The sequence below is a fragment of the Lissotriton vulgaris genome, chromosome 9 (genome assembly GCF_964263255.1).
Source record: "Lissotriton vulgaris chromosome 9, aLisVul1.2, whole genome shotgun sequence".
Lineage (NCBI taxonomy): Eukaryota > Metazoa > Chordata > Amphibia > Caudata > Salamandridae > Lissotriton > Lissotriton vulgaris.
In genome coordinates this window covers 1,022,818,083-1,022,845,657 of record NC_141697.1, presented here as the reverse complement: position 1 = coordinate 1,022,845,657, position 27,575 = coordinate 1,022,818,083, and the positions used below count along the sequence as shown (strand labels likewise).

At 44.6% G+C, this 27,575-nt stretch overlaps 1 protein-coding gene across 5 annotated transcripts in view; it reads right to left on the bottom strand.

Moving 5' to 3' along the window:
* The window catches only part of LOC147692727 (cyclin-dependent kinase 17-like), a 600,938-nt gene that overhangs the window by 415,773 nt on the left and 157,590 nt on the right, over positions 1-27,575 (bottom strand). The window contains exon 1 of one of the 5 annotated variants that reach the window (XM_086938921.1): positions 24,526-24,729. The exons of the other annotated variants lie outside the window; for them this stretch is intronic. Coding sequence (XP_086795047.1) covers positions 24,526-24,613 — 88 coding nt within the window. The 5' untranslated portion in view covers positions 24,614-24,729. Of the gene's footprint in view, positions 1-24,525; positions 24,730-27,575 lie in introns of those variants that run through there. 5 annotated transcript variants of the gene reach the window in all.

Sequence of the window (27,575 nt, the reverse complement as noted above, 5' to 3'; positions counted from 1 at the left end):
CAATTGCAACACTATCAATTGGCCAGATATCAGTGTATTCCTGCTGTAGTGGTCAGAAATCTAGCAGTGTACATACATCTTAATTCCTCTCCAAAATGTCAAACTTAAAAACCTGCCAGCTCTTCTTTTTGACACTAGAAGTATCTGAGAAACATCACGCTTATTTCCCAAAAATTCACCACTACCACGTTCATGACCTTGACTCGGACCCCACCTTGAGTATAGAAAACTCATCTATTAAGGATAGCCGGACAAGATCATCAGATGGCTTTAAACTAGCCCAAATGGATGCAAGCTGATGACGGGAAGCAAGCAAAGGGACCATATCACCCCTGTCCTTAAAAGTCCCCACTGACTCCCTGTCCAGAAGTGTGTACTATTTAAATCTCGGATGCCTGCATATAACATTGTCCACCATTCCTCTCCTCATGTTTTTTGGTTTAAAAATTTAAGCTCCATGTCTCACAGCAGTCTCTCTGCTCCATGGGCCAATGACTGCTGCAAATCCCCAAATCCAAAATGGTCTCCGTTGGAATCAGGGCTGTTTCAGTTGCAGCTCCAAAGGATGGGGAAAAGCTTTTCTATAAGCTCTGCTCTCAGACCTCGCTTACAGTCTTGGGGAAAAAAGCTGAAACCCTTACTTTTTACGTATAACTCTTAGACTTTTACTAATCTCTTCCATTTCCATTTGAATTTATATAGCGCATAAATCACCCGAAGGTCTCAGAGCGCTTGCAGAGAACCTCCAGACAGAAAAACAACATAGAATGTAGTGAGTGTCTAAGGGATATTTTAAGACCTGCCTAGGTTACAATCCCCAAATAACAGAATTTATAACAATGAAACCCAGGGGTCTAAAAAGGAGGATATCATGTAACCTCTCAAAAGCTCCAGAGCTTGCCTAGGTGCCTCAGAAGCCAGTAGACTAATTAGTTATATGGATCATAACAAGAGTTTGATGGGAATCCAAGAGACACCCTTGGGTTTTACTCACTTTCACTGTCGACTCTGTGTTCTGTTTTTTAGCCTACTTTTACAGTTTAACTAATTAGTCTACTGGCTTCTGAGGCACCTAGGCAGGCTTGGGAGCTTTTGAGAGGTTACATGATATCCTCCTTTTTAGACCCCTGGGTTTCATTGTTATATAAAAAATAACTCCAGACAGAGACACAGAACAGGGCAGTAGGCAGGGCTAGAAGAGCCAGGTTTTTAGCTATCTGCGGAATCTCAGGTAATCAGGTTCTGTCCTAATCTGGAGGGGCAAAGAGTTCCAGGCTTCAGGAGCTGTTTTGCTAAATGCCTTGTCACCGTTTCTGGCTGTGCGTACCCTAGGGACACTTAGGAGAGACTTGCTGGATGATCTAAGCGATCTCGCCGGGTGGTAGACCTTAAGCTTTTGTTCTAGGTATGTTGGACCAGGACCATAATTTGAACTTTACACCTTTTTGTATTGGGAGTCCGTGCAAGGTTTTTAAGCAGGGCAGTGACGGGGTGCGGGAGGAAAGGTCGAGCACCAGCCTTGCAGCGGTGTTCTGAAGAACCTGTAAGCGTGCCAAGAGCGTGGTATTTATTGAGGATAAAAGTGCGTTCCCATAATCAATCCTACTGACAATGAGTCCCTGTACTATGGGCATGCGAGCTGAGAGGGGGATCCATTTAAAGATTTTCCTAAGACTACGCATGAGGCCAAAGATAGTGCATACTACTTTACTGATGTGATCAGACATGGACAGCTTATTGTCGATTGTTACCCCAAGATTCTTAACTGAAGGTTTTGGCAAGGGGCATGGACCTTTTAAAGTCTTGGTTTACTATTTCTAATATTGGTTCTTTTGTTGACCTCAACAGTGCGATGAATCGCTGGTGAGCTGCGCTCCGCCACAATACTACACAACATGACAAACATTACATAAACATAACATGCAGCTCTCTGCTGTTTCCATTAGTATGGGTCCTAAGTGACTTATCACAGACATGAGCATCCCTTTCTCACACTACCATTATTTTGTTATCACTCATCTCGAAACCAGGCCCTTATTGCCTCTCACAAAATAGCAAACTACATCTAGAACATACATTATCGTATGTGTAAGTACAGCCTTCGAGCGAATGTTTCTCCTTTTTCCAGAGGTCTACAAGTGAAATGCTAAGTCTATTGATATTACCCGTTGAGCTAGCTAGCACAACAAGCAGCAGCCGTTGTTATGTGAGCACACAAAATAAAGGCACAATCCTGTCATCATGACCCAGTTCTTCAAAATTGCTTTAGCTATGAAGATCCTTCGGTTTTGATTTACATTATTCTTTTTTTGTTATTGTGCGTTGTTTTAATAGATGATGCTGCTTTAATGATAAATACTTTCAGTCACGACTTCTGTCGATCTGTTCTGGAAATGCGCATCCATTACAATGTGGAACATTTCGAACTTGAGAAGATGAACGTGCCACGTAGCAGATGCCATTCGCTACCTCTCTCCTGAAAGCAATAGTGCTATTTTAGCTCACCCACAACCTGTCAGCCACCTGCACGCACAAGATGACGGCAGAGACCGAATTCGTGAGGGCCGCAGATAGATATATGCGCCCCGCCCCCCTTTCCCGGCAGTGCAATTCCACACGTCCTACTCAACCTTCGGCATCAATCGTGCCTGTGTAATTCGTAGAATTATTTGTCACTCTCCCAAGGGGTTTTATGACTGATACATTTAGAGATAACCCACACTTACACAGAGATGCTCTTCAATCCGCCCACCAGCGCCCTCTAACAGGCACCTCCTGCTTATGGTAAAAAAAACACAAAGAAAAAAACGCACTCTAAATTTCTCATCCAGTGTTAGGGGATTGCCTTTAAACGTTAGTCATGAGATAATGAAATTCGTAATAGATCTTTCCACCTCAACTATCCGTCTGTATGTACTTATTCAGTTCTTCAACATCACAAAGTGCAAAAAACATCATTTTTAGGGCTCACATACAGACAAGCTGTCAGCTGTCTAAGAACTACTGTGTATAATATCAATACTCCAAGTGGGCTGTGGATCAGGCTGTTACTATGTGTTGCCTTTCTTTTCAATCTCAATTGCTTGCATCTTATTCAAAGGCTTTTCTAACGCTTCTTGTGTTTGTTCCTCTCCTGGAGCCTACTAGCTCATTTAACATCATTTTCATTTTAAGACTTGTATCTCTTCCACATCTCCATATCAGGTAACTATTTTTTCTTTCTTTCAGCACTCCAATGGAGTGCATGTATTTTCTTGCTATCTCCTTTGCGTGCTGCTTCTTCCTTACATACCCACCCCCGCACTCTTCGTGTGCTCGGTCATTTCTTTCCCCCACCTCACCTAGTCTTGCAAAAAGCATTGACATGGGCAACAATTGAGAACTGTTGACTTTGCCAATGCTTGATTAAAATAGAATCCTTTAATGTAATCCATTATTCTTAGGACTACACAATATTTTCTTTTAGAACATTTTGCAATCCGCAATCATCAATTTAATTGATTTCTCGATCAGTGGTGTTAGGCAGAAATTAAGATACTGTGTCAAATTACAAAGGGTAAATAAACCTTCAAACAACCTAACTATAAAACCATTTGACCAGATTGTGAATTCTGGGAAACCACTACTGTGCTCACTGATCATAACCAATCTAATAACCTCACCAGTGATGGTCTATGTAAAACTAAATTCATGACCAAAAGGATTCAAACGCATGGACAGTGCCGTTATGATCGACAGGGCAGAGTCGTAGTACAAAATCATGTAGCTCCCTCCAGAATGTGATTATTGATCCCAGAGTCTCGCATATCTTACAGATATTCGTTATTCTGGGGCTGAATGGGGCCCCCTACAAAGGTTGAGGGCTCTCTTGCATCGTCGGGGCCCCAGGGGCCTGTGTTACACCCCTGCAAGGAGGATTCCAAAGACCTTTACAAAATAATTTGTGACTACTGGATATACGACAATTCTCAAGGATTCATGAAAAGTCAAAAAGAAAAGGATTCTATTGAACATGAATAATAAACAAGGACCCTCTCCACAAAGGGAGAGTTGCCTTATTTTTGTGGCCAAGGGAACAAAAGAAAAAATAGCAGACAAGCAAAATTGGAGAAGTGAGGACATGAAAGAAACGTGTATACAGCTATGCAATACATACAGAAAAGGAAAGGTATTTCTTAAATTGCCTTTAAAGCTCATTTGTTTTGTTGGGAATCATTTTATGTAGCATAAGATTACCATTAATTTGTTGACAGGACCGAAAGCAGAGACCCCAGATCTCTTTCTGTGGTCAAGTTCTATGTCTTTGCCCGTAGTGGAAGTTATGAGAAGGGTAATCTCAGGGTTATGTGAGGAAGCCTGTGGTCCTCTTACTACAAACATACAAAGGTGAACCTCCCATAAGTGCTTTAAGAACTATGGACAGTGTTTCACTTCCATTTAGTTACCTTATTTTTTGAGAGCACACAAATCACAGCAGCTGAAGTAAGAGCAACACGGTAGTGGGCAAATATCTCCAGTTTATTTTTTTCTTAATACCTCCTGGGTATCCCTCCTTTGACATAAATATGATTACAATAAAATACATTATGCGAAGGTCTCATATATTCTTTCAGGTCTTTTGAGAAGCCAATTCAAAATCTTGGAACTAAACTTTAAAGGAATACCAATTTCCCCTGCCTCTTGAAAGGCAGGGTTTAGTGAAGACTAAGGCGAGTCAAAAATTGTAAACAAGAAGCGCAAGTTTTTTTTTTATCTGTTCGAAAATGATAAACAAAACATTTTATCAGCTACACTACAAGGAAGCAGCGTAAAACGCAAAAATGTAGATAAACTTGTTCACGGCAGGGGACTTAAACAATCATGCTGGCAGTTGGATTGTTAACCAAATAAAACTAATCAGTTGTCAATCAAGTATAAGCCATTGCTGTCATAAAGGCTCAGAGGGTGATGCAGAAAAAGCTCCATAATATGTGCCCTGGCTAGAGATACCTTCGTGGCAAGCTCTCTAAACATTTAACGCAGTATAACAGCTATACAGCCTCCTTGTACACACCAGTAATCTGAGAAATCTGGGTGGAATTTTAGACTACCAGAATCTCCCAAAAATGTAAGAATCCGTTTCTCAGCTGTGGATTCCCAAGATTTGCAATCTTTGATGGGATGATGGTGACAAGTTAAAAAGAAGACAAAACCCACGCCTTCCTGTTGTACAAAAAAATAGTAATTTTGGCAGCATCCTGGATTTTAGTGCTTCCGCACTGCCAATGGGTCAATAAAAAGGAGGGCGAGCAATAGGCCAGCTGTCAGAACAGGTGTTCATTTCCTATTGCGCATGTATGGCAAACCTGTTGCAAATGCACAGGGTCTTTCTCCTGTGCTAACAGCCCACTTCATTTCTACCCCCGTCATTGGCTTCTTGTGAGTGACCCATCTCACCCACGCCTTCTCGACCGTTAAGGTGACACTTAACTCCTCTAGCCTTCCCACAACTGTGTCTATGGTGCCTGCTCCCTTCCGCAAACTTCTCTTCCCCCTTCAGACCATCCTTCCCCACCCATATGTGGCATCTCCCGTGCCTCCCCTCTTCCCTAACTCCTGCTAGCCTGCGCATCGCTGGATGCCAGAAAGATCAGGCTCTCAAACTAAAATCTGCAATCTGGCATCAGACATACTTCTGTTCCGAAATGCGCTGCGACCTGACACTCTTTGGCAATCTGCAGGAGTGATAACTGACTGAGTGATATTTTTGGGGTGTGCACAGTTTCTGCCTACTGCGGTTTAGGACTTTGGGACTGTACGTTTTGTGGACAAGATTGGGAAGATTTACCGCAACATGTGCCAAAGTAGGCCGCAATATACTGGGGGTGGATGGCCTGGAAAAGTTGACATACTTGGGGAACTTTGGGACAATAAGCTGTAACCAAAGCTGAGGAGGCCCTATATCCATCAAAGACGACTAACTAATTTAATTCTGGCTTCAAACTGCTAACTTCATTGAGTGAAAAATCCACACACTGATTAAAAGACAATAGAAAGAACTGTGAGAAATCCACAAAAAGGGTAATAGAAACCACAAATATGGGAAGATAACTTAAAAAGAGGTGTGGGACTGAACACAAATTGGGGCTATGCCTTTAGAAAAGAAACTGTATATAAAAAAAAAAAAAGAACAAATTCATTTTGACTTTGAATTTTTATTATCTTGTTCCAAGAAGCAAATAAGGAATGAATTGCGGCAGAAATTGTTTAAAATTAAAATGCATGTTTACGCCTTACATTCATATGTAGGCAGTAAAGACACTCCCAACTGCAAATGATGAGCTGTCTATGCATATACAAACAGTCTAAACAAGGAGCTGCTATTAAGAGTGGATTCTATACCGTATTCTAAGCATGTCCCTCCAACCCCTCTATCAAGGTCAACGGATGTGCATGGTTCTTCTAGAATCAGACATTTTTACCATCGCATAATATCCCTTCATTTTAGAGTACTGCTTAATGAGGTATGCAAAGCAGCATCCAACCGGAGCAACACCTTCGACTAAGAATGTTTATATATTTGTTTACGGAGCTTAATAATAAAACAGCGTAGGCTTATACAATACATCATAATTACGCACATGTTCAGTAATAGGAATAAACCTAACAATAACAACTAACATAGCAAATAAATGCCATGGTTATAACTGTGCATCATTAACTGTCCAGCCCTGGTTCAGGCATGTGATTAGCTGGAGCCCATCCCTAGTAATGTGTTCCACAGGCCCCGTCAGAGGGGGTAGGGAGACTCATTTGCTGCCAGGCACAACGAGTGCTGTGGATAGGACACACCCGATGTATTCATATGGGTTAATATAAGGAGTGTACCAGGAAGTATAGGATACAGTGCCTATCCGGTGTTAGTTTTATTGTAAATGGATGCACTGGATTGGGGGGTGGAGAGTTGGGAGGGTCGGTGGGCAGGGTTGGGGGCGGGATCTTCTGTCATTTTTCTGCATAAATGCTGCCAGCGATTCGCCTCAGTTTGTAACTGTCGTGTAACCGGTGTTCCGTTTTTGCTGTAATGATCCAGCTGAACTTCCTGCTTCAGTCTATTTTAACAACTACCGCCCCATGCATTACTCTGTGGTGCTGCCACCAATTTCCAAGACACACTTATCTGTAGTTTCACAAGCAAAAGTGGCAATTCTACAAACCTATTCTGAAATGGTATTTTTGTCTATCTCTCGCTTAGTCCCACCAGGCAGACCACAATTTACTTTTGCACATGCGGTCCAAAACCATTCAGTGACTGTTTTTCAGTGCTTGCTGAGTCTCACACATGTTCAGAACAAGTGCATGAGGACTATACTGTTTCTCGCACACTGTAGACTAGGGTCTATAAGGGTTGTATTAATTTAGTTTAATCACCGATTTTAAATAAGCCATATGTAACATGTTGAATTGGACTCACTTGAATCTCACATTTCTCAATAAGTTTATAGGGTATTCAACTGCGGTGCGGCGTTCAACATATGAGCCACCGGTTCACGTTTTCCTCGAAGACCCACCATGTTACGGTTAGACATGGCAACAATACTGCAGTATAGTACTGTTATCTCTTTTTGGGTGTCTCAGTGTGTGAGGGGAGTGTGCAAGCATTTTTACATTGGTTAGCAATCTTCGCACTAATATTAAGTTTGGCATAGTTTGTTGAGTGTTTTAGCGTCCAGTCTATGAAGAGGACACCAATTTTAAGGAGTGCCTGCAACCGGTGCCAAATTACACAGCGTGGGTTGTAGCCACTGAGGAGCTCTGGTGAATATGCTTCTGAATTCGGTGTGTGAGGCACCTCTTACAGTAATATTTGGCTGTGTCTAATAGTAGCACGACACGCCTTTGTATGAAGCGAAGTTCTAGTATCATATTGATTAAGGATGAACAGTGTTGAGATACCCAATGTATTTCGTTTCCTTAGCATTGGAATGGACGTGCCATCTTGATACCAATGCAACTTGGCCAACAGCTAAAACATTTCGTAATCAGTGGCTCTCAATCCTCCCTCTGACTTAAGGTCATAATAAGCATTGGAATGTGTATTACAATATGCCATATCAGTATGCCACTCTGTCGCAGCTGGGAGAGGACACTCCATCCAAAGCATAGCAATTCTATGTCTTTTGCCTGCAACGTCGATAACACTTTCTCTTATTTTTTCTGTGCCCCTGTCGTCGTGGCCTGTCATCCTCTGTTTCCAATACACGTCCCTCCACCATGTGAAGGCGCTCTGCACGTTTGCCTTTGTGTTCCGACATCCTTCTATCCTGTAGGAAAAGGCATCTATCTTCCCGTTAATTTTGATGAGGCAGAGTTGCACAAATGTCAGGATTTAACGTACCTCACTCCCCATTTCAGGTCCCCGAGATGTCGGAGACGGTCTCGGGTGCTTCCGCTCCATCTTCGTGGAGCCTGGTCGATTAGCGTTGTACAAACTGTAGTTTAGATTGGGATTTTGTCGGTTTGCCCCATTGCAGCCGGTGCTTTGTGGGCTGCAGCTATGATTAGGTCTAGGAAGTATGTGGCACTGGGAGGTGGGCTGGTGGACCAGACTTTCAAGGGCCCCCGCAAACCAGAATAAAGGAGATGGCTGGTCCGACTCTGGTCCTACCCGGCTCAGCAACGCTAGCCTCGTGGGCCAGAACCAGCCAGAGTACAGTCTTTAAGTGGCAGCCAGTATAGAGGGTCAAGTCAGGCAGTTTTGGGTCATTCATTTATCAAGCCCCTCCTGACAGAGGAGTCGTAGGGAACGCCACCACCTGCGGCCATACTGCAAAGAACTCGCATAAACCCCTCCCTCCCCCAGGGCCACCGAAGCCCCCTCACCTCTCACCGCCGCAGTGCTCTGGGAGGCTGCAGGCCAAAGTGTCCTATCCAGCCCATGCGGCCCAATGCTCGATAGGCGTGATGGTGTACAGAAAGAAAAGAGTGGTTCCTTGCAAAACGCTCTGCCGCACGATAAGGCGATCGTGGCGGTTTAGGGAGAAGAATTGCATATTTTTGCTGTGTTACTTAAATAGGTCTACTGGAAAACACCTACAGGTACAGCCTGAATGGGCACATGCAGTTAGTATTTCATAAAAACTGAAATGCCACCCTTTCCAAATTAAGTTGATCTTTTCTGTCATCTCTTGGTTACCACTAACTCTGGAACAAAGAAATTAGTTTTAAATGTTTGGAAGAATCAGCAGCCCAGTAGTTTGAAGATTTAAATAGATATCTTCCAAGGCAGTTTAAATGTGCTGCCATGTTTTGTGAGAATAATCTTAATTCACTTAACAGCTCAGTAAAACGTCTTTCCTGGCACCAAAGGAAAGCAGTTTCGTGATAAGATATGATTTACAGTATAGTATGGTTCTGAGCATTATAAAACAATGGTCTGAAGCTTAGCCTGCACATTCTTGGTTCCAAAATTACAATGACACGGCAGAGTGAATGGTCCCGGAACAATATACTGGGATTACCCATTTCATGAGGGGAGTGATTAAGCATGGGCGAATTTTGCGAATCTGGCGTTCGCGAATTTGCGTATTTGCGAACTCGCAATCCGCAAAATCCGCAAAATCCGCAAATTCTCGCGATTTTTTTGTGTGTGTTCGCAAGGGTTTCTGCCAGTTCGCGAGGGTTTTGTACCAGTTCGCAATTGCGAACTTACTTGTCTGCTCGCAACGGTCATGACTATGTTGTTTCTACGTCTGGTTCATCATCACAGGTTCACAGCACCCTCTCTTACACCACTGCCACCCTGTTTCACCCATGCCACCCTGTGGTACATCAATGCCACCCTCTGGTTCATCACTGTAGATTATGAGGGGGAAAAGCAAGCTCACCTGCCCTGCTTCAACTGACACGAATTAATTTGGGGTTGATTTATTAATGCGTCACTGTTTTAAAATTCCAGTCTGGCACCTGCTTCCTTATCTGTAATTTGCTTTCTGTTGCAGTGCAATTTTTTTTCCAGGACCTTTGTGGCCTACTTGTAGCTATTCTATGAGCCTGCTGTGAGGGTCAGAGCAGGGTCATAGAATTGTTGCAACTAGCAACTGAACTCTGGAGGGGCCCCAGTCAGGAAGTACTACAGGGAATGGTTACTAATGATGAGTGAACTTTTGCACCTGCTGAGTGCTTTCAGTTTTGCAAAACTCGTTTTTCTTCAGAACAGCAACTGTAATGCCCCACACAAACTTACTTGTGAAAGTTGATTTCTAATCCAAAAGTGATCCAAAGAAAGTCAAAAGGCCTCAAATCCAAAAAAGTGCAGGCATATGTCAACCTGAGGAGTTATTCTGATAAAAATCATCATTATCAGAAGGTCTATGCAGCTGGCTAGTGGATTTCTTGTGCAGAATTGTAAATTTTGTAATTTTGCAAGTGCGAGATTGTTGCTGCCCGCTGCACCTACATGTTCGCAATTGCGAACTCTCGCGATGTGTCGCCAAACTCCCGCGGGATCCCGCAGCAAGATCCAAAATGGCGCCGCACTCGCAAAATATCAAGAAAAACAACTCGGCAAACGCTGAATGACGGTAAGTGAACGCCGCAATATTGGATCACCAAGAAAAAAAATCCGCTGCGTGCGAATTTTCGGTAAATTCGCGAGAGTTCGCGGATTGCGAATTTACCGAAAATCCGCAAAACGGATGTTCGGCCCATGCTTAGGAGTGATGCAGTGATGAATTTGCTGACTTAGAAAATAAGAATGCGCACGTTGGAAGCTCTAAAAGTCAAAGGACAATGCATTATAAAGTTACAATTTTCTTTGTCACCCAAAGCACACAAACCCTCTTGGGTGGTTAGTGTGCTATACAAATTGACATAACATGGGAGAATGAGGCCGAATTCATCTGTATGCTTGGCAGTATAGAGATTCTTTAACGTCAGGCTAAGTCTGAAAAACAAAAAAGCATGGGGAACATCAACAACCCTCCCTCCTCTACCCAAATCAGCATATAAGAAAAAAAATGAATTCAAGCATGGCTTTCCTGCTGGATAAACTGGCATTGCGTAGTCCACTTCCGGAGTAGAACTCTTCCGCTCCAAAGCTTAGGGGGATGAATACCTCATTGCTTGTTCAGACAGAACGCTGCACTTCTGTTGTCTAAATGTGAACAGCCTGTAGGCTTGGCATTGGGCTGTACAGAGTTTAAAGCTCCAGAAGTATGATGCAATGGGACATGTACGATCGTGCAGGTTTTATTTACAGCACTCACTAGTTTGCTATTATATCCTGTGCAAGTTCTGTGCCACGTCGAAAAAACAAACAAGTAATTGTGACTCACTAACATTAATCATCTATAATTGATAGATGTAGGCCAGCATGCTCTTGTGATCAATAAAATATAGGAGTTCATGTTGGCAAACATGAGAACGGTATTTGATGCAACTAATAACTATTGTGGTGACATTATTTCTGGCTCAGAAATCAAATATACAATATCTATTATGAAGGCTACATTATGTTTCTATGGATGAAAGATACACACTCCGTCAATTGCAATCCCTTTAGTGACTGGTCCCTAGGTTTTTTGCTTAATAAGGTTATGGCTAAACTTTTACTAGAAGAAGCCAGTAATGATAAAGACACAGAAAATACATTCTAAATTACCTCTTGTGATGAGATACGAAATTCACATGATGCATATTTTGTAAATGGCTTGGCTTTTCATGGCCAATCATGTTCGATACATTTTTGCTCTGGTTTTGAAGATTTCATTGCAGGCTGGAACCTGGTGGTGTTTGTGGATGTTGGTAAGTGAAGTAGTCTGAGGGATATGTGAAGTTTAGTTGCTGATTATTTGATAGGACAAATTTGTTGAGCGTGGCAGTACTCAAGGTGATACGGCATGAGGATTACCAGGCAGGTTTGTAAGCCTACGAATTAATTGGACTAGTGTATCTGTATCATTCTGCACCTGTGAAGGTTGCCTGTCTAAGTTCTGTTGGCATTTCAAGCACATAATTGTTTAGTGTTAAGTGCTGCTGTGAGCATGTTGACGCCCAACTATATTACAAGTTTGAGAGGGTAGTGGTTGTTCTAAGTGTGGCGTAGGCAAACAGAGGACCTTTCAGATTTTTCCTGAAGGTCAAAAGATTGGTTGAGAGTTTAATCTATAGAGAGTGCATTTTAGAATGTAAATGCAAGTATAGAGAATCAATAGACAATAGACTGTCAAGTTATGTTGGCTGACCAATAACAGCAGGGTTAAACTCTAAGAAACAAACACTGGATCTTGAGTGCAATCCATGCTTGAAATTGAAATCACTGTAGGCCACTCTGCAACATGCTCCCTTCTTTTGCACACTGCTGAGTTTTGGACCGAATATACAAAACTACAATAATGTAGACAGAAATAAGTTTTTCTTAAGTAACTAGCTGATCCTACACGTGCTATCCTTTTAGAACTGAGCACTAGAGTCTATAGAGGTCATAATCATAACTTTTGAGGACAGTCTGTACCTGCGTATGTGATGTTGGTTTGTAAGGTGTTCTCTTTACGGTGTTCTGTGGGAGATTGAGGCCTGTGTCGCTAGACTACCCATGCCAGGTAAAAATAGGACCTTCTACATCTTGGTTGAACAACATTGGCTGACCTTTCCTATATACTCCATCTTCAAAATTTGCTGCACCATCTACAAAGCCATTCGAACCGACACCACAGTCTACTTAGCTTACAAGTTCATCACCTTCATTGGCTATTTGGGTAACTGCAGCCAGGGCAACCTCAGACTGGAAATTAAGTGCGAAACCAAAAATAGGAAAGAGGCCCCCTCCATTCAAGTACTCAAGACCTTGAAAGAGATCCTTGGACTAAGGACCATTCTACCCCACCTACAATGTAGCCAAGGGCGGAAGACCCAACTCTCTAAGAACAATACATCAATAAGTAACAATCCAGTGCGCGCTAAACCCTGCTCCCTCACCAATCTGCTCTTCACTATATCCTTGCATTCGACCCAGTACAAAAGGTACACTGCCTCTAGGCTAGGTTCATGCTTTAGAACTTCTATATGCATGCATGCCTGCAAAGTACTGCTGACTTCCTGCCTACTAGACACTGACTCCAAGGAAATCAGCATTTCCTGAGGACAATACATAATTTAAAAATGGTGCTAAAACAAGTGAAGACATCTGAAATGCAAAGAAGGAGAGGAGGAAAAGGACGACGAGGTGGAAAGAGGAGGAGGTGGAAGGAGGAAGAGGACGAGAAGGAAAGAAGGATAAGGAAGAAGGAGGAGGAGGAAGGTAGAAGGAGGAAGAAGTAGGAGAAGGAGGAGTAGATGGAAGGATGAGGTAGGAGGAAGAGGAAGAAGAGAGGAAGAGGAGATCATAAGGAGTGCTAATAGATGTGGGGTATTACCAAGTAAGCAAACCGAACACAAAATGCGCTAGTCAGCTATGGATAATGTACTGTTGCTGTTTGCCCAGCAAAGCAAGTGCACTGTTGTTGAATCTGCAACAAAGCATGAACAGCCATCAGGTTAGAACCCCCTCCCCCTATATACAGGTTTCAAGTTTAACAAGCCAGTTGTACCCACAGATGTCTAACGAATGTGTGTGGTATACTGAGCGGTTGATAAACTCAAATGAAGATGACACGTTTCGGAATGAAGGAGATATAGGAAGTTAGGCGCAAATGGCCATGATAGGCATAATTGACTACCACCCAGAAAACACCTGGAAAATGTACATTAAGAATGACACCAAATAATAGCATCACACTGCTTAGGCCCTCCCAATTAGAGGCAAAAACACCCACACATAGGCCTATAAATGCTTCCAAAATAAGGTAAAGAGGAACAGAAACACACTCTGTACTGCATTAGGGCTGCCGGCGTAAAAAATGTAGAGCTAGATGCATTTGGGAGTACGCCAGCAGAACAGGAACAATATCAGATCGGAGTCACAGGCCCCCTTAATCCAGAGTACCGGACAGTGGCAAAAGCACAGAAACTATCCTGTGGCAACCCCGTGCAAATCCAAATATTTCTCTAAAAGGAAAGACATATAAGGTCCACAACCAGCAAAGTAAGGATGGCAAAGGAGAGATGAGGAGGGCTGACTGCATGCATGAAACAGTATTGCAGACTATAGACCCCTGGACCTTCCCACCACTGTCCTAACACATGGAAGCAGCAAAGAACACATTTCTTGTCTGACTGAATGTCCACATGCTGCTGGTCACTTACTCCCTCCCTTCTGCTCCCTGCAAAACACTATACCCGCAAATAGGCCACAGGAACTAGAGTGCCCATCAGCAATGAGCCCAAAGAAGAGCAACCATACCCAATGCCGACTAGACCACATCCTTGCAGCTTGCAAGTATCCCTCCTCTGACCGCCCAAGCTATGACAAACTATGCCAGGACAGAAAGGCAGCATTGGATGCATTTGGGAGGGTGCCACCAGAAGAGGAACACTAGCGAAAGGGCACCACAGGCTTACTCAATTCAGAGTGCTGGATGGAGGCAAGACCACATAAACCATCCTGCAGGAACTGCCTGCAAATTCTTGAAAAGGAAAGGCATCCATGGTCCATGAACAGCCGAGAAAAGAAGGCAAAAGGACAGATGAGGAGGGCTAACTGCAGGCGTGAAGCAGTACTGCAGACTACGGACCCCTGGCCTCTCGCACTCCTGCATTAACACATGGAAGAAAACAAAACCTTCTTTCTGAGCAAGTGTTAACATGCTGCTGGTCACTTGCTCTCTCCCTTCTGCCACCCGCAAAATGCTACACCCACAAAGAGGCCAGAGGAACTAGAGTGCTTCCAGCAAAGAGCACTAAAAAGAACAACCAGACCCAGTGCCGGCTAGAGTACATCCTCACTGCTTGCCAATCTCCCCACACGGACCACCAAATACATGACAAATTACGCCTTAAAGAACCATGGACAGGAAAGGTGGCAAGACCATGATAGGTAGCATCCATGCCAGGAAGTGATGAAGCCATCAAAATGAATCCCTGGCAACCAACTGAATTAGCCAAGAAAATGAGAAATGGTAACTCAGGATCAAATATAGGCATGAAGATGAGAGACTACAGTTAAAAGAATTCCGTAAAGATGTGATAGAAACTGTTGGAGGCTCCTAGCACTCCAAACTGGCATTGCTGTCTCCCATCTTAATTTTCCATCTTCGTCCGTATCGGTCTTAAGAATCATTTACATTATAAAGGGAGAAATGTGTATAAAGATATGGCTGGTTTATGCTGTAGGCTTCTTCCTCTTTGGAATTTTTTTCATTCTCCTCCCTCTTTTTTCATACTCTTTATGCCTTTCTGTCAGATACGTTTATTCAATTTGGAACTGGTTAGGCCACTTAATGGGCTAGGTATTTTTATGCAATAGTTTGTGCTTCAGATTTGCTCCTTTTATTCCCTTTCACTACTCTATAATTAACTCTTCAGCTGCACTGTAACTTTGTTTTCCTTTTCCCAACAGTTATTTTTAAAATTGTAATAAAGAATTTAAAGAAAAAAATCAATTTGATCTATTACATTTTAAAATGAAGCTGGGAACTTTTGCTCTTTGACTTGTAGTATACCACTCTTCAATGTATTATTAACAGGAAATGTGTACTAGCTCTTAATAAATCTTTTTTAATACAGTTATTTCTATTTTAATATAAACATGACAGATAGGAAAATTAACAATCAGACAGTTTTAGATCGGTTACTGTGAAGTAAGGACACATTTCATTCATTATGCACATATTGTGAACAGGAAAGAAGCCTATCCATGTCTTTGGAATCCTCAACTACTAAATCCATGTGAATTAACTCAAATTAAAGTGCACTTGCCTTCCATGCCTAATCTTACAATGCTTCAGAAAGCATCCTTGTAAATAGGCTTTTCGACTGTCATGCAGCTATTCAATCCCAGCAACTACCGACTGAAGCCGATGGGGTCTGTTGTTCTTCAGTACAGTGCAACATCACTTAGCCAAAACTACACCAAAATTGCAACAGCATCTTCAAGTAGGGGTTTGAATTTAGGTCATTAAAAGTGTGTAGTATTAATAGTTTATAGTGGGGACAGCATGATGGGCAATAGAAGCACCTACAAAAAGATGTCAAGGACCTTCCTCAAAATATCAGAATAACTAGACAGTCCCAAGTTGTAACGAATTAAGTGCAGTCTGTAGAGTGACACCTAAGGAACATCAGGAGTTCTCCCTTCCTATACTGTTACAAATTAAAGGAAATTATCCCATATACAAGAGGAAACTTTCTTACATACAACTAAACAGTGAACAATTAACTCTACTACTGATCAGTCACAGAGAACTCAATCCCTGCCATATCTCACCACCAGTTAAAAGGGGGTGGTGATGAACGGCACATCTGAATCAAACACTCACACCAGGATTCAAGCAAGCCGGGCTGAAGACGGCTGAAATGCCAGAAACCGGTCCTTGGAAGCTTGTTTCCGGTTCAGGGAAGGCATGGCTTGGCAGTTCGGGCTGGACTGTTCCCATGAGGCACAGGGTCAGACTGATTTGCATATAGCCATGTCTGAACTGGGGTGGCAGAGTGGGCTAAAGAACGGTGATGGATTAAACCCAGATCTTTTGACTGGGTGTGAGTGTTTGATTGATTCAGATGCTCCGTCCATTACCACCCCCTTTTGTACCGCTTTTGGCCGCCATAAGTGTGGCAGGGTATGCTCAGACGTGAGTCCCTTGCTCACTTTACCACTAGATTCAAGCAAGCAGGGCTGAAGACGGCTGGAATGCCAGAAACCGGTCCTCGGAAGCTTGTTTCCGGTTCAGGGAAGGCATGGCTTGGCAGTTCGGGCTGGACTGTTCCCATGAGGCACAGGGTCAGACTGATTTGCATATAGCCATGTCTGAACTGGGGTGGCAGAGTGAGCTAAAGAACGTGATGGATTAAACCCAGATCTTTTGACTGGGTGTGAGTATTTGATTGGTTAAGATGCTCCGTCCATTACCACCCCCTTTTGTACCGCTTGTTCAGATAAGCCAATCTAAAAACAAATACCTTAAAAATCATCTTCAATTTTCAATCCCCTGTATCAATTTAATTAAACTGCAAGTTATAAATGATCTATTTTATAGCAAGTAAATCATAAGCCCATTTAAAACAAATTCACCACAGTTTGCAAAAGAAAAGAAGCATTCTCCATCACCATCTACACATCACAAGCTCAGGACGATTTACGATAAAGATCAATATTGGAGGGGCTCAAGCTCGGTCAGATTCTGCAGTGTCATCTAGAAAACAGTACCGTTTGTAATAAATGCACTAATACAGATCTTTCTGCATCAAGTAACATAGGAGGGGAGATGAGCCTAATTCACAATGACACTATTTTAAGTAAATCCAACAAGACTTTGATCAGTGGTACTGCTTTTTAATCACATAAACCAATGAGTGGATTATTTTTTTTTTGACTGTTGAAATGTTCATAAATTATTTTATACCTACTCCTTTTTAACCTATATTATGGCACACCATGTTCTCAACAGCTGCAGTGATATTACTGTTGCATTAATGCTGGACAAACACTTACTGGGAAGGTGCAAAAGCTTTAGGACTTGTGCACGGCTTACATTTTGCCAACTGCGACTCCATCTTTCATTCCTCTAAGACACTTGCATAACATATTAAACAAAATTTTAACATATACGATGTGCATTAGTTAAAGAGCTGGAGCACGTCACTGTTTAATAATTGGATCTGATTATTAGCAGTAGCTTTGGTTGACGAGTGCACGTTAATTTATTATGGCTATATTTGAAACTGGTAACAGATCTTACAACCACGTCATCTCTGGATTAACCAATTTCCTTCTTCTATCCTTTATCCTTATTCAGAGTACAGATGCTACTGACAACATAACGGTTGACAATGGTTAATACCCCAACCTGCAATAAAAGAAGAATTGGGCCTTTCTGCCTGCTATAGTTGCCTTCAGAAAGGACAAGTCCTGTCAGTAGGCCTTTGCCATCACCAGAGAGCGATCATACAAATCAGTTGCGGCTTGTATGTAATTACAGAGGTGGGTTAAAATACGGGTGATATTAAAATAATTTGTAAAAATCGAATTACCTTTCTCACTTGCCGCGCAACGTCATCGTCCCTCGGGTGTCTTCTCTCCTGGAAGCTCCGGACCCAGGAAACTGCACTACCCAATCCTGGCGCTGCTCTCACAGCATCAGGATTGAACTGAGCTGCCTCTCTCAGCACTCATAAGAGTGCAGGAGGCCTGTGCTTTCTCTGGTTAGCACAGTTTAAAATGCACATGTCTTGCTGGCCATTGCAAGATGGCCAGCCAAAGGGACATGCACACTTCAAACTAAAGGGCACTGTTCCCTGCTGCCACTCAGCAGCAATTACCCGATCCCGCTTTAACACTTGGTTCAGGGCGGGTTGCTTAACAATATAATGGTCATAAATAAACTTTATTACCATTTTATTTTTTGGCTACTTTGGGCATTTTTTTTTATGTTCAAATCTTTTTATTGAGGCCCCGCAGGTGGGGTTATCTTGCCAGTGACAAACACAGCGATAAGCCTACAACCCTGCTTGGGCCGGCCGCGTCAGTAGGAGTGCACACAAATTCAACAGGAGCGCAGGGCAAGACAATCGTCAAGCGCATTGGGGCGTTTGCCCCCCAGATGGACCGGTTATAGAAATCTTCGCTGTCCGCGTTAGTCACACTCTTAACAGTCACTGCTTCCAGATCCCAGCCCCACGGGCCAGGTACAACCCTAAAACAAAATGTGGTGAAACCTTAGAACCAAACGGGTCCAAACAGTAGTGCAACATTGGTAGAGGAATCAGCAGCAAGGAACAAGTTGAGAGGGAAAGTAAGCAGGGAAAGATCAAAGTGAAAGCAAAGAAGAAGAGAGAGAGACAGCGGGGCCTAAGGGGAGAAGGTCGGTATGCGGCAGTGCAGGGCGGATCCACCAATTCCAACACACTCACAACACACGGACATCCTCATTGTCAGGGCGTGAGAGAACCCCCGGACTCAGCTTTATCCCCTTCAAGAGAGCGGATGTGGGCAATTATGTCCTGTTTTGCCTGACTGTGCGTGGCCTCTGTCACAGGGGGGGAGCGCCACCGTCTGTGGACCACAGTCCAATCCGGTCCAGCTGGCGTTCTTTTCCGATTGGGAAGGCGGGTCGGACTCGCCGGGGGAGACGTCGACATGTGGAGAAGTTGTGCCGCCACAGTGTACGATCGCAGAGCCCTGTGTTTGCCCTCCCAGTGGAAGATGAGCGCAAATGGGTGCCCCCATTGGTAGGCGATGTTCATGCCCCGCAATTTTTCCGTCACAGGGCGGAATGCTCGCCGTCTCTTTAAAGTATTAGGCGCCAAATCCTGGGAGATTTGAAACTTATGGCCGTTATATCGCAGGTCTGGTTGATCACGTGCCTTCTTCCATATCTCCTCTTTCTCTACGAAAAAGTGCACCCTAGTGAGGATGTCCGGCAAGAGGCCTGGCCTCCCAACCGGGGCCGCCACCCGGTACGCCCGGTCCAGCGTGGGGGGCGACATGTCCTCGTCACCCCGGACCTCGTGGAGGAGCTGGGCCACATAGTCCATTATGTCCTCCCCTTCCTCTCCGAGCGGAACCACATGGATACGGAGGTTGTTGCGCCGGCTCCTGTTCTCCAGGTCCTCCTGCTTAATCTGGAGGTCGATATTCTGCTCCTCCAGGGCCAGCAAGCGCTGCCATAAGTGTTCCTGGTCCTCCGTACGAGGGTCCATAGTTTTCTCCAGGCCATCGACTCGATCTCCAAGCTCCGTCACCTCTTTACGAAGCTCAGTGACGCATGAGTGTACCTCCGACCGCAGGGACCCTATCTCCGCCTTGAGCTCGGTCATGAAGGCGGCCATAAATGCCTGCGTGACTGGCGGGGACTCCGGAGCGGCCCGGACGAGCTCTCCCCGGCCGCGGGTGCCCCCGACTTCCTCCACATGGCCACCACAGTATTTTCCTTGGGGGCTGCCGCCGGGTCAGTCTTGGCGCCTCTATTGGAGCGCATCATCGTCTCTGTAAGCCAGGCAGGACTGAGGGACGAATATGTCCCCACTCAAAAGACCGGGCAGGCGAGGCGGCGGGCCACCGCCCCCACACAATCCCAGACTACGGGCAGCTACTGAGAGGGGGGAGAAGAGGGGGGGGGGGTCGACCACCAGGGATATCGCACTAGTCAGGCTGCAATCTTTGAAACTTGTCCGGGCAGCAGCCGGCCAACGGTGGGTCCCCTCACCCCCCCCGCACAATCCACACAGCTCACCTCCGCTTTGCAGCCAGGCCCCTCCGTGCAGAGTCACCCAAGGGTTCCCTTCAACCGCCTTTTCAGGGTCCGAGCACAGCAAGCCCTGAGGGGGTTCCCCAGCCGGTCTCTCCGTCCCCCCGCTTGCAAGGCTCACCCACCACAAACTACTCCTCAAGAGCGCCGAGAGCCCCAGGTGCTCCTCCTCTGCAAAATGGCCGGCGTTGCACACCATCAGGCCTCACCGCCTCGCCGCCGCTCACCTCCACATAGGCCTTGCCCGACGCCGGGGAACTCCCGCTAGGCGTCTGTCCACTGTCGCCACCTCCTCGGAGGGCCGTAGATCGCTGCACTCCCCAACGGGGCCGAGCCGACAAGCCTTCTCTCCATGGCCAAGCAAAATGGCGGGCCCGCAGGTTCTAGGCCCCGGGGACCGACGTAGTCACCCCAGGCTCAGCAGGAACAGGAGTCGGGCTGCCCCCGCCAGGCCTCCGGAGCGGCAGAGAACCACCCCCGGCAGTGCACCTATGTCCTCCGGGGTCCGCGATGTCCGCTCTCAGCTCCAACCGTCCATAGAGCCCCAGACCGCAAGGCCGGCCGCGGGCGAAATTTGGCAGGCTACCGCTGTACACCTCCGGAGCAGGACTCCAAGCTCCCCACAACTCAACTGCCTGCCGGGTCTCAGGAAGGAGTCGCGGGGGCCACCAGCGTCGGCCTGCTCCCAGAGCTTCTCGCAGGCAACTGCTCCGTATCCGCCTCGCTGCTTCCCGGGCAATCAGCAGGGATCGAGCTGCCACCGCAGGGTCACAAGATGGCGGGCGCCGCTCTCGAAGTTCCGCCTGTCCGCTCTGGGGAATGTCCCCAAGTCACCGCCCGTCCAAATCAGCCTCCGGACACTCAGCAGCGAAGTGTCCACTCTGCCAGGACACTCAAAAGGGAGGTTAGATGCCCCTTGATCCGCTTTAAAGGCAAATACAGGCCGGTGGCAGCGGGAGCCCAACCAGAGCACGGCCGCCCACATCAAGCCACACCCCCGGGCATTTTTTTTAGCAGGGCAAAGCTCCTCCGCACTCACGGAGTAGCCTCTCCTGACACAAATAGAAAATCAACCGTGCTCGCCTGGAGTCTACAAGAAAAAATGCATCTCTCAACATATTGTTTAATCTTGCTAGATTAGAGGCGCCTCTTTAAGGACAAAAATGCTTGAACTATATCCTAAACAATTGTCTGTTTAAAAATTAAAAGCAATATTTTCCAGACAGTCTACATGGATCATAAATGAAGACACCTTTCAGGAAGAGTTGAGCAAATTAAAGTGGGGAAAAAACACCTGATATGTGTTTATAGGTTGAGCCTACCACACAGAGTAAGCTGTCTGGTTGCAAAAGACCTATTGTCTGCTTACTAAGACCTTACCGTGGGTTTAAATCCCACCCACTGCTTACCACTGGTTGGCTTTGTCGTCACTCATTTGCTTCATTCTTATTTGATGGCTTGCTTTGTCCATCTTGCTTGTCCCTCCCCCAGAGAATAGCCTCTTTACATGTCTGCTCATTTTCAGTGAAGTTTTTTTTTTATTTTTTTTTTTACTTTTTGCATAAGTACTCCATGAGAGTGCATGTGCTTCCAGCGGTCTCCCCTGTGCGCTTCCCTCCCTTTCACTTTGTGTTGCTCTCTCGTCCATGTGCAAGCCTCTCCCTCCCTCCCGTGCTGCTCTCTCATCTGTGTTCTTCTCTTCTGTCATCCTGCGTTTCATGTTGCTCTCTCTCACCTATGTGCCTCTGAGGTGATTCATGCATCGAGCTCACGACGTCCCCGTCCCTTCCAGTGAAGAGGAGAGGGCCTGATGATGAAGCATGCCACTTGTGTGGGTGAGCGATATTTGCCCATTTTAGTCAGGAATAGATTAGTTCCAACAGAGTTTAGTATAATTATATGAAAATTGTAGCATCGGGTCAGAAGTCTGCAGTTGCTGATCTTTAGGTCTAGTTATTGTTTGGGAGGGTGCAGTTAAGTCTAATAATTCTCTTCCAATTGGGAAATTGTGCTCTAATCAACTACACTTTTAAGAGGGTTTTCACTTAACTAAGTAAGAGCCAAACTGTTAAATTAATTCTAAAAATGGCCTCCAAATATGCCCCATCGAACTTAAACTGTGGATTAGTTCAATAAAACGGGGTTACAGTCCTGAAAATAGTACCTCCACATCCTCCTCGAATGGTCCTGTTGGTTAGCAAATCACCATCACTCATAGCTCTCCTTGACCCACTGCACAACTTCTCCAAGAGCCCCAGACCACAACTTCATTACAGTCCCATACATGCCAACAGAAGCATTTCAGTTTGGAGTCTCCCGATTTTTGAAGCCAAAACAAAAATGACTTATTTTAGCTGTCTCTTGCCTAGAAATGCCTCCGCTTCAATTTAAGTGAATCGGGGAACACACATGCTCTTTGATTTTTTCTCTTCTCAAAATATCAATTTCTAGTTCTGAAAAGTCGGTTGGTATGCAGTCCATAGAAACTTGATCCAACCTACAAATCACCAGATCTCACCCAAAATACCACCTAGAAAGTGAACTGCATTCCTGCAATAAAACATGCTTGTTCTATTCCATAGTACCGCTTTCTGCCAATGCTACATAGGTACTTAAGATACACAAGTATCGAACCACCTCCTTTCTCTTTGCAAGAAGTATCTTTTGTCATTCTTTGCACCCAATGCTTTCTTTGATTTCGTTTGTGCAGAGGAGGACATTTTATGACCTCCATTCGGTACACATGTACTTCAACTAGGCAGCTCCTTGCAGGTAATGTCCTTGTAGTCCTAACTATGTTTTTGAGGTTAAGATCAACACCTCCGCAGAGGGCTACATGTGTTAGTAACCTCGATGGTGCATGTCACAAAACTACCATTTCCTCAGCTCAATTATCCCTTTAATTTCAGAGAGTATAATGTATCAACAATTCGTTTTCAGAGACAGGTGAAATCTTTGAGTGAAGATACTTGTAAATACATGAATGTAATTTGCAGGTAGAGAGCAAAGGTATCATCTAGTTGGGGTAGGAAGACAATTATGCCCCTCTATAAATCCAACCTTTCAAAATGCTACCAAATCATTTTAAGGACCAAAGTTATTCTGTCAGACCTTAATTGTTTCTGGCTCCGTATTTCCATTTTGATTTTATTTAGAAACCACACATTTCAAATACACATGAACATATTAAAAAAAAAGTATAATCATAACGCATAACATCAAGAGCAGAAATTAAAGCTATGTTGTTTCTGGCTTGGATAGGGAGTACAAATAATGGGATGGGGTTACCCACAATGCTCCCCCGTGGGACAAAAGATGGGCCTGGAGAAGTGAAGAATTTGCATAATTCACCTCCAACATTAAGTGGAAACGAGCAGGCAGGGAGTAGATGCTAAAATATATTTTCAAATACCTAGCACCTGTACACTTACTTTATGTTTAACTTTACGCGTCGGCTGGCTATATGAATTATGGATTTTTATTCCCAACACCAGTGCTTTAAATGGGCTGGTACTGTCCGGTACGGAGTACCTGCACTTCTTTAATTTAAAAGGGAGAGTACCTGTACTTCTCAGTGCAGCTGCAATACAATGAAATGGGAGAGTGGTGGCACTTCCCAGGAGCAAGCAGGTACTCTGTGATTACCTGCACTTCTATATTTTCATTTCAATCACTGTTCAACACACAATAGACCTTTTTCAGAAACCAAACCAGCAACCGAAACAGCAACAACGTTCAGCAAATACATTTCCGGAGAGTTTCTCAGAGTTATCTTCTTGACAAATTAGCAAAACATTCGCACGTTTTACATGAACACAAATAGAATATTTAGAAACTCAGTATATTGACCAATTTTACGATGACATTCCTGCAGATAGGCTGTTTCATCACATAAGATTAAAATGATAGCTGGAAATAAGATGGCTAGTGCACTGACAGGCCAATTATTTCTCAGCAACGGATTATCAGATATTTGGGGGGTGAGGGGGGGGGGGGGCCTTTTGATTAAGTTTATTATCTGATACTGTTACATGCAATCATACTCCGAAACCTCGTTTACACTTCAGTCCAATGGTTTTAGGGTTCTTCAGATCAAAGAAACGTTTCCTCTGCTAATGTGCACCAAGATGAGAAAACATTCCAGCTCACCAACTTTAAGAGCAGTTGGAAGAGACCATCAATAGTCTTCAAGATTTCCACTCACCTATTCTGTTTCCAGTGGGCCTGCAATTTTCCAACATTTTCAGCATCCGAAAAGGAGAAAGTCTCTGCCTGTCTCGGTTTGCATTCATGGTTTCCTAGTAATAAAAATCTGCCAACGTGTAAAAATTATAATGCGCCTGGAAAACCAGCCCGCCGGAGCAGAGGTCCAATTTAATGAAGCTCCCGGTGGATTGGAACAAAGCAAACCCGAGTTGCGTACCCCGGAGGATTCAAAGCGGCATCGCCTGCATGCCAAATGTCCTGCTGAATTCCACCGTAGTGTGGCGGGGCTTCTCTGAGGTGAGGCGTGGAAGGTTCACATCTCTAAAAATGAAGATGTCTTTCTTAGCACGTCGACAAGTAATAGATGCTGCGTGCTGCTCGATGACTGGAAGGTTTCAGGGTTCGGCAGACCTGGTCCCGGCCCGCGGGCGGAACCTCAGCCTCTCCAAAGCCTTTACAAAGGGCGGGCATGACAAACCCAAGAGGGGTAATGCGTGCCCTTTGTTGGGGGCTCCGCGGACGGCGTGGGGACCGAAAGGACGGCGTCGTTAGCATATATAGATCAGGGATGCGGTCCGTCGCGCGTGCACTCGCGCACTCCTGCTCTCGGAGGACAGACAGGAGGCATTACTTATTCCATGACAGGCACCGGAGGCTGCAAGGAATCATCACACAGGAGGAGGCTGGGCTCCGTGTTAAGGAGGAGCGAGGTGTTCGCTTTCCAGCAGTGCGCGGAGGACCGCAATATGCCCTTAATTTCACTGCTAATAAAACGGGACATTTAGTTTCGCGGAAACTGCATATTAACCGTACCACACTGCACAACAAATAACTGCTTAGCGCTACGAAAAAACATAACAATAACGTGCAATTTGAGGTTAAAAACGGGCACATTTACAAATACTCTTTTCTTCAGGAAATCTCATCAATCAAGTGGCAGTCATTATATGTAGACTATACTACGGCATGAAAGGACATGCACAAGAATTTCAGCGATTACATTTTTCGCATAAAAAACACAACATTAAGTCTTTTTTCTATAATTAACTGAATGCGAGGAAAATATACAAGTCTTCTACTCCAGTACGCTGGAAAATGACATGGTGCTGATCAGTCAGTTAGAATTTCACTGCGAGATGGATCTTCACTATAAAAGTGTATTATATGCCCTCTCAATTACTTATTCAGATTTTCAAAAACAAATAGAATTATTGACAGATGGAGATCAATAGCGGGGCTATTTCCCACCAAGGGACTAACAAGTAACATCATAGACAACAGAAGTCCAAGTTCTCAGTGCGGTCTCTTGGAATCAGCAGTGGCCCTTGGCGACAGGCCCTGACCCTCCACCTTTTTCCGCTGCATAAAGAGTGTCTGTCAGGCTGAGCAAAGGTCGGCCTGACATACAGTTAATGTGTTTGTCAGGCAGGCAGGTGCTGTACAAGTGCTAAATGCGCAGTCTCCTGGCTACCTAAGCCAAATTTGCTAGGCTGAAGATTCCACAAACCAGTGGACATGAGTGCCTAAGCCTGACAGGTTCTACTGTGAATCTCCCCTTCATGACGAAGGGGAGCGTCATTGATGGACTTGGACGCTCCAGTTTTACACCTGGAAGTACCCAAAACCGAGTGTCCATCAGTGTCGCTCATCACAGAGTTGGGTGGGGTCAGCAACTCTCATTGACACCATCCCACTCTGTGACGGAGTAAGGCAGACCATCCTCTCATTGGTGGACCTTTTACAAGGTCTACCAATCAGAAGAGGTGAAGGGATCATTCTTCCTTCCCTTCTTGCAGTACAAAAGCTTCCCTCTGGTCACCCGAGATGCAGCCTAGTAAATTGGTTTTGTAATGTTGGGTGCATGAGAAGGTGTGTGTGCATTCATAAATGGTTGTTTGTAAATACTGTGAATGGGTGTGTGCATGTATATGTGCAGGGTGTATGTGTGTGCTTGTGGGAAAGAGTGTGAGTGTGTGTGTGTGTGCGCCTGCACCATCCATGCTGCACATTACGGGCAACCACTGGAATCGCAAGTTGGGAAATTCTCCATTACTGATACCTACGCCACTCACCACCAGTGACTATCCCCTAAGCTTATTCCATTGATTAGAGTGAGAGTAGTCATCGAGGTGTCATACACAATACAAACACATACAGCTAGATTCATCAAAGTCCCGATTTGCGAGTCCTTAATAGCGTTAGGAATCGCTATGAAGGACTTGCAAATCGGGATTCATGTAGAAATCGCAAAATAAATTGCGATTCCTACACCCTCCTTATTTGCGATCAGCAAAGGCCCATAGGAATGAATGGGGAGTTATTCCTTATTTGCGATTAGCAATTTGCTAATCTCAAATAAGGATGCGATTTCAAGGGTGCAGGGGAGTCCAAAGGACACCCTGTAGCACCCCTGAAATGTGAATTTACACTGATGTTGTGCACACACATGTCCAAAGGACATGTGTGTAACATACAACTTAGAAAAATGCATTTAAATGAATTTTTCTAAGTTTTCGCTATTTACCACGAGGTTTGACTTCGTGGTAAATAGCGCTCCTAAATTGCGAATTCGCAATTTTAAAATGTTTCATGAATAGCATTTAAGGAATCTATAATAGAGATTCCTTAAATGCTAATCCTCGCAAATTTGCGAATTCTTTATTAGCTATTTTTGCATTTGGTATGATGAATCCCAAATACAAAAATTGCACTCGAAAAGGGCTAGATTCTCAGTATCTGGCCCTTTTGCGAGCGCATTTCGCTTGATGAATCTAGACAATAGTAGCTCCCATAACCGTACCTGCCCATGTTCCCCTACCCCAACCTTCTTCAACAACCCATTTCCGCTCTTTGTGGGACAACGGTGGCAGTAGCTCTGTCAGACTGTCACAGTAGAAATATGCTGCTTCGTGTGGCCTGAACAGAGCTGCAAGAGGCAGGGGTGGGTGAATATCTATAGGACACCATCAGCACCACCGTGCTCACCTCTTTTGGGCGTTTCTAGATACGTCTGAAGAGGGAAAAGGTGGGAGCGATTAATCAGTGTTT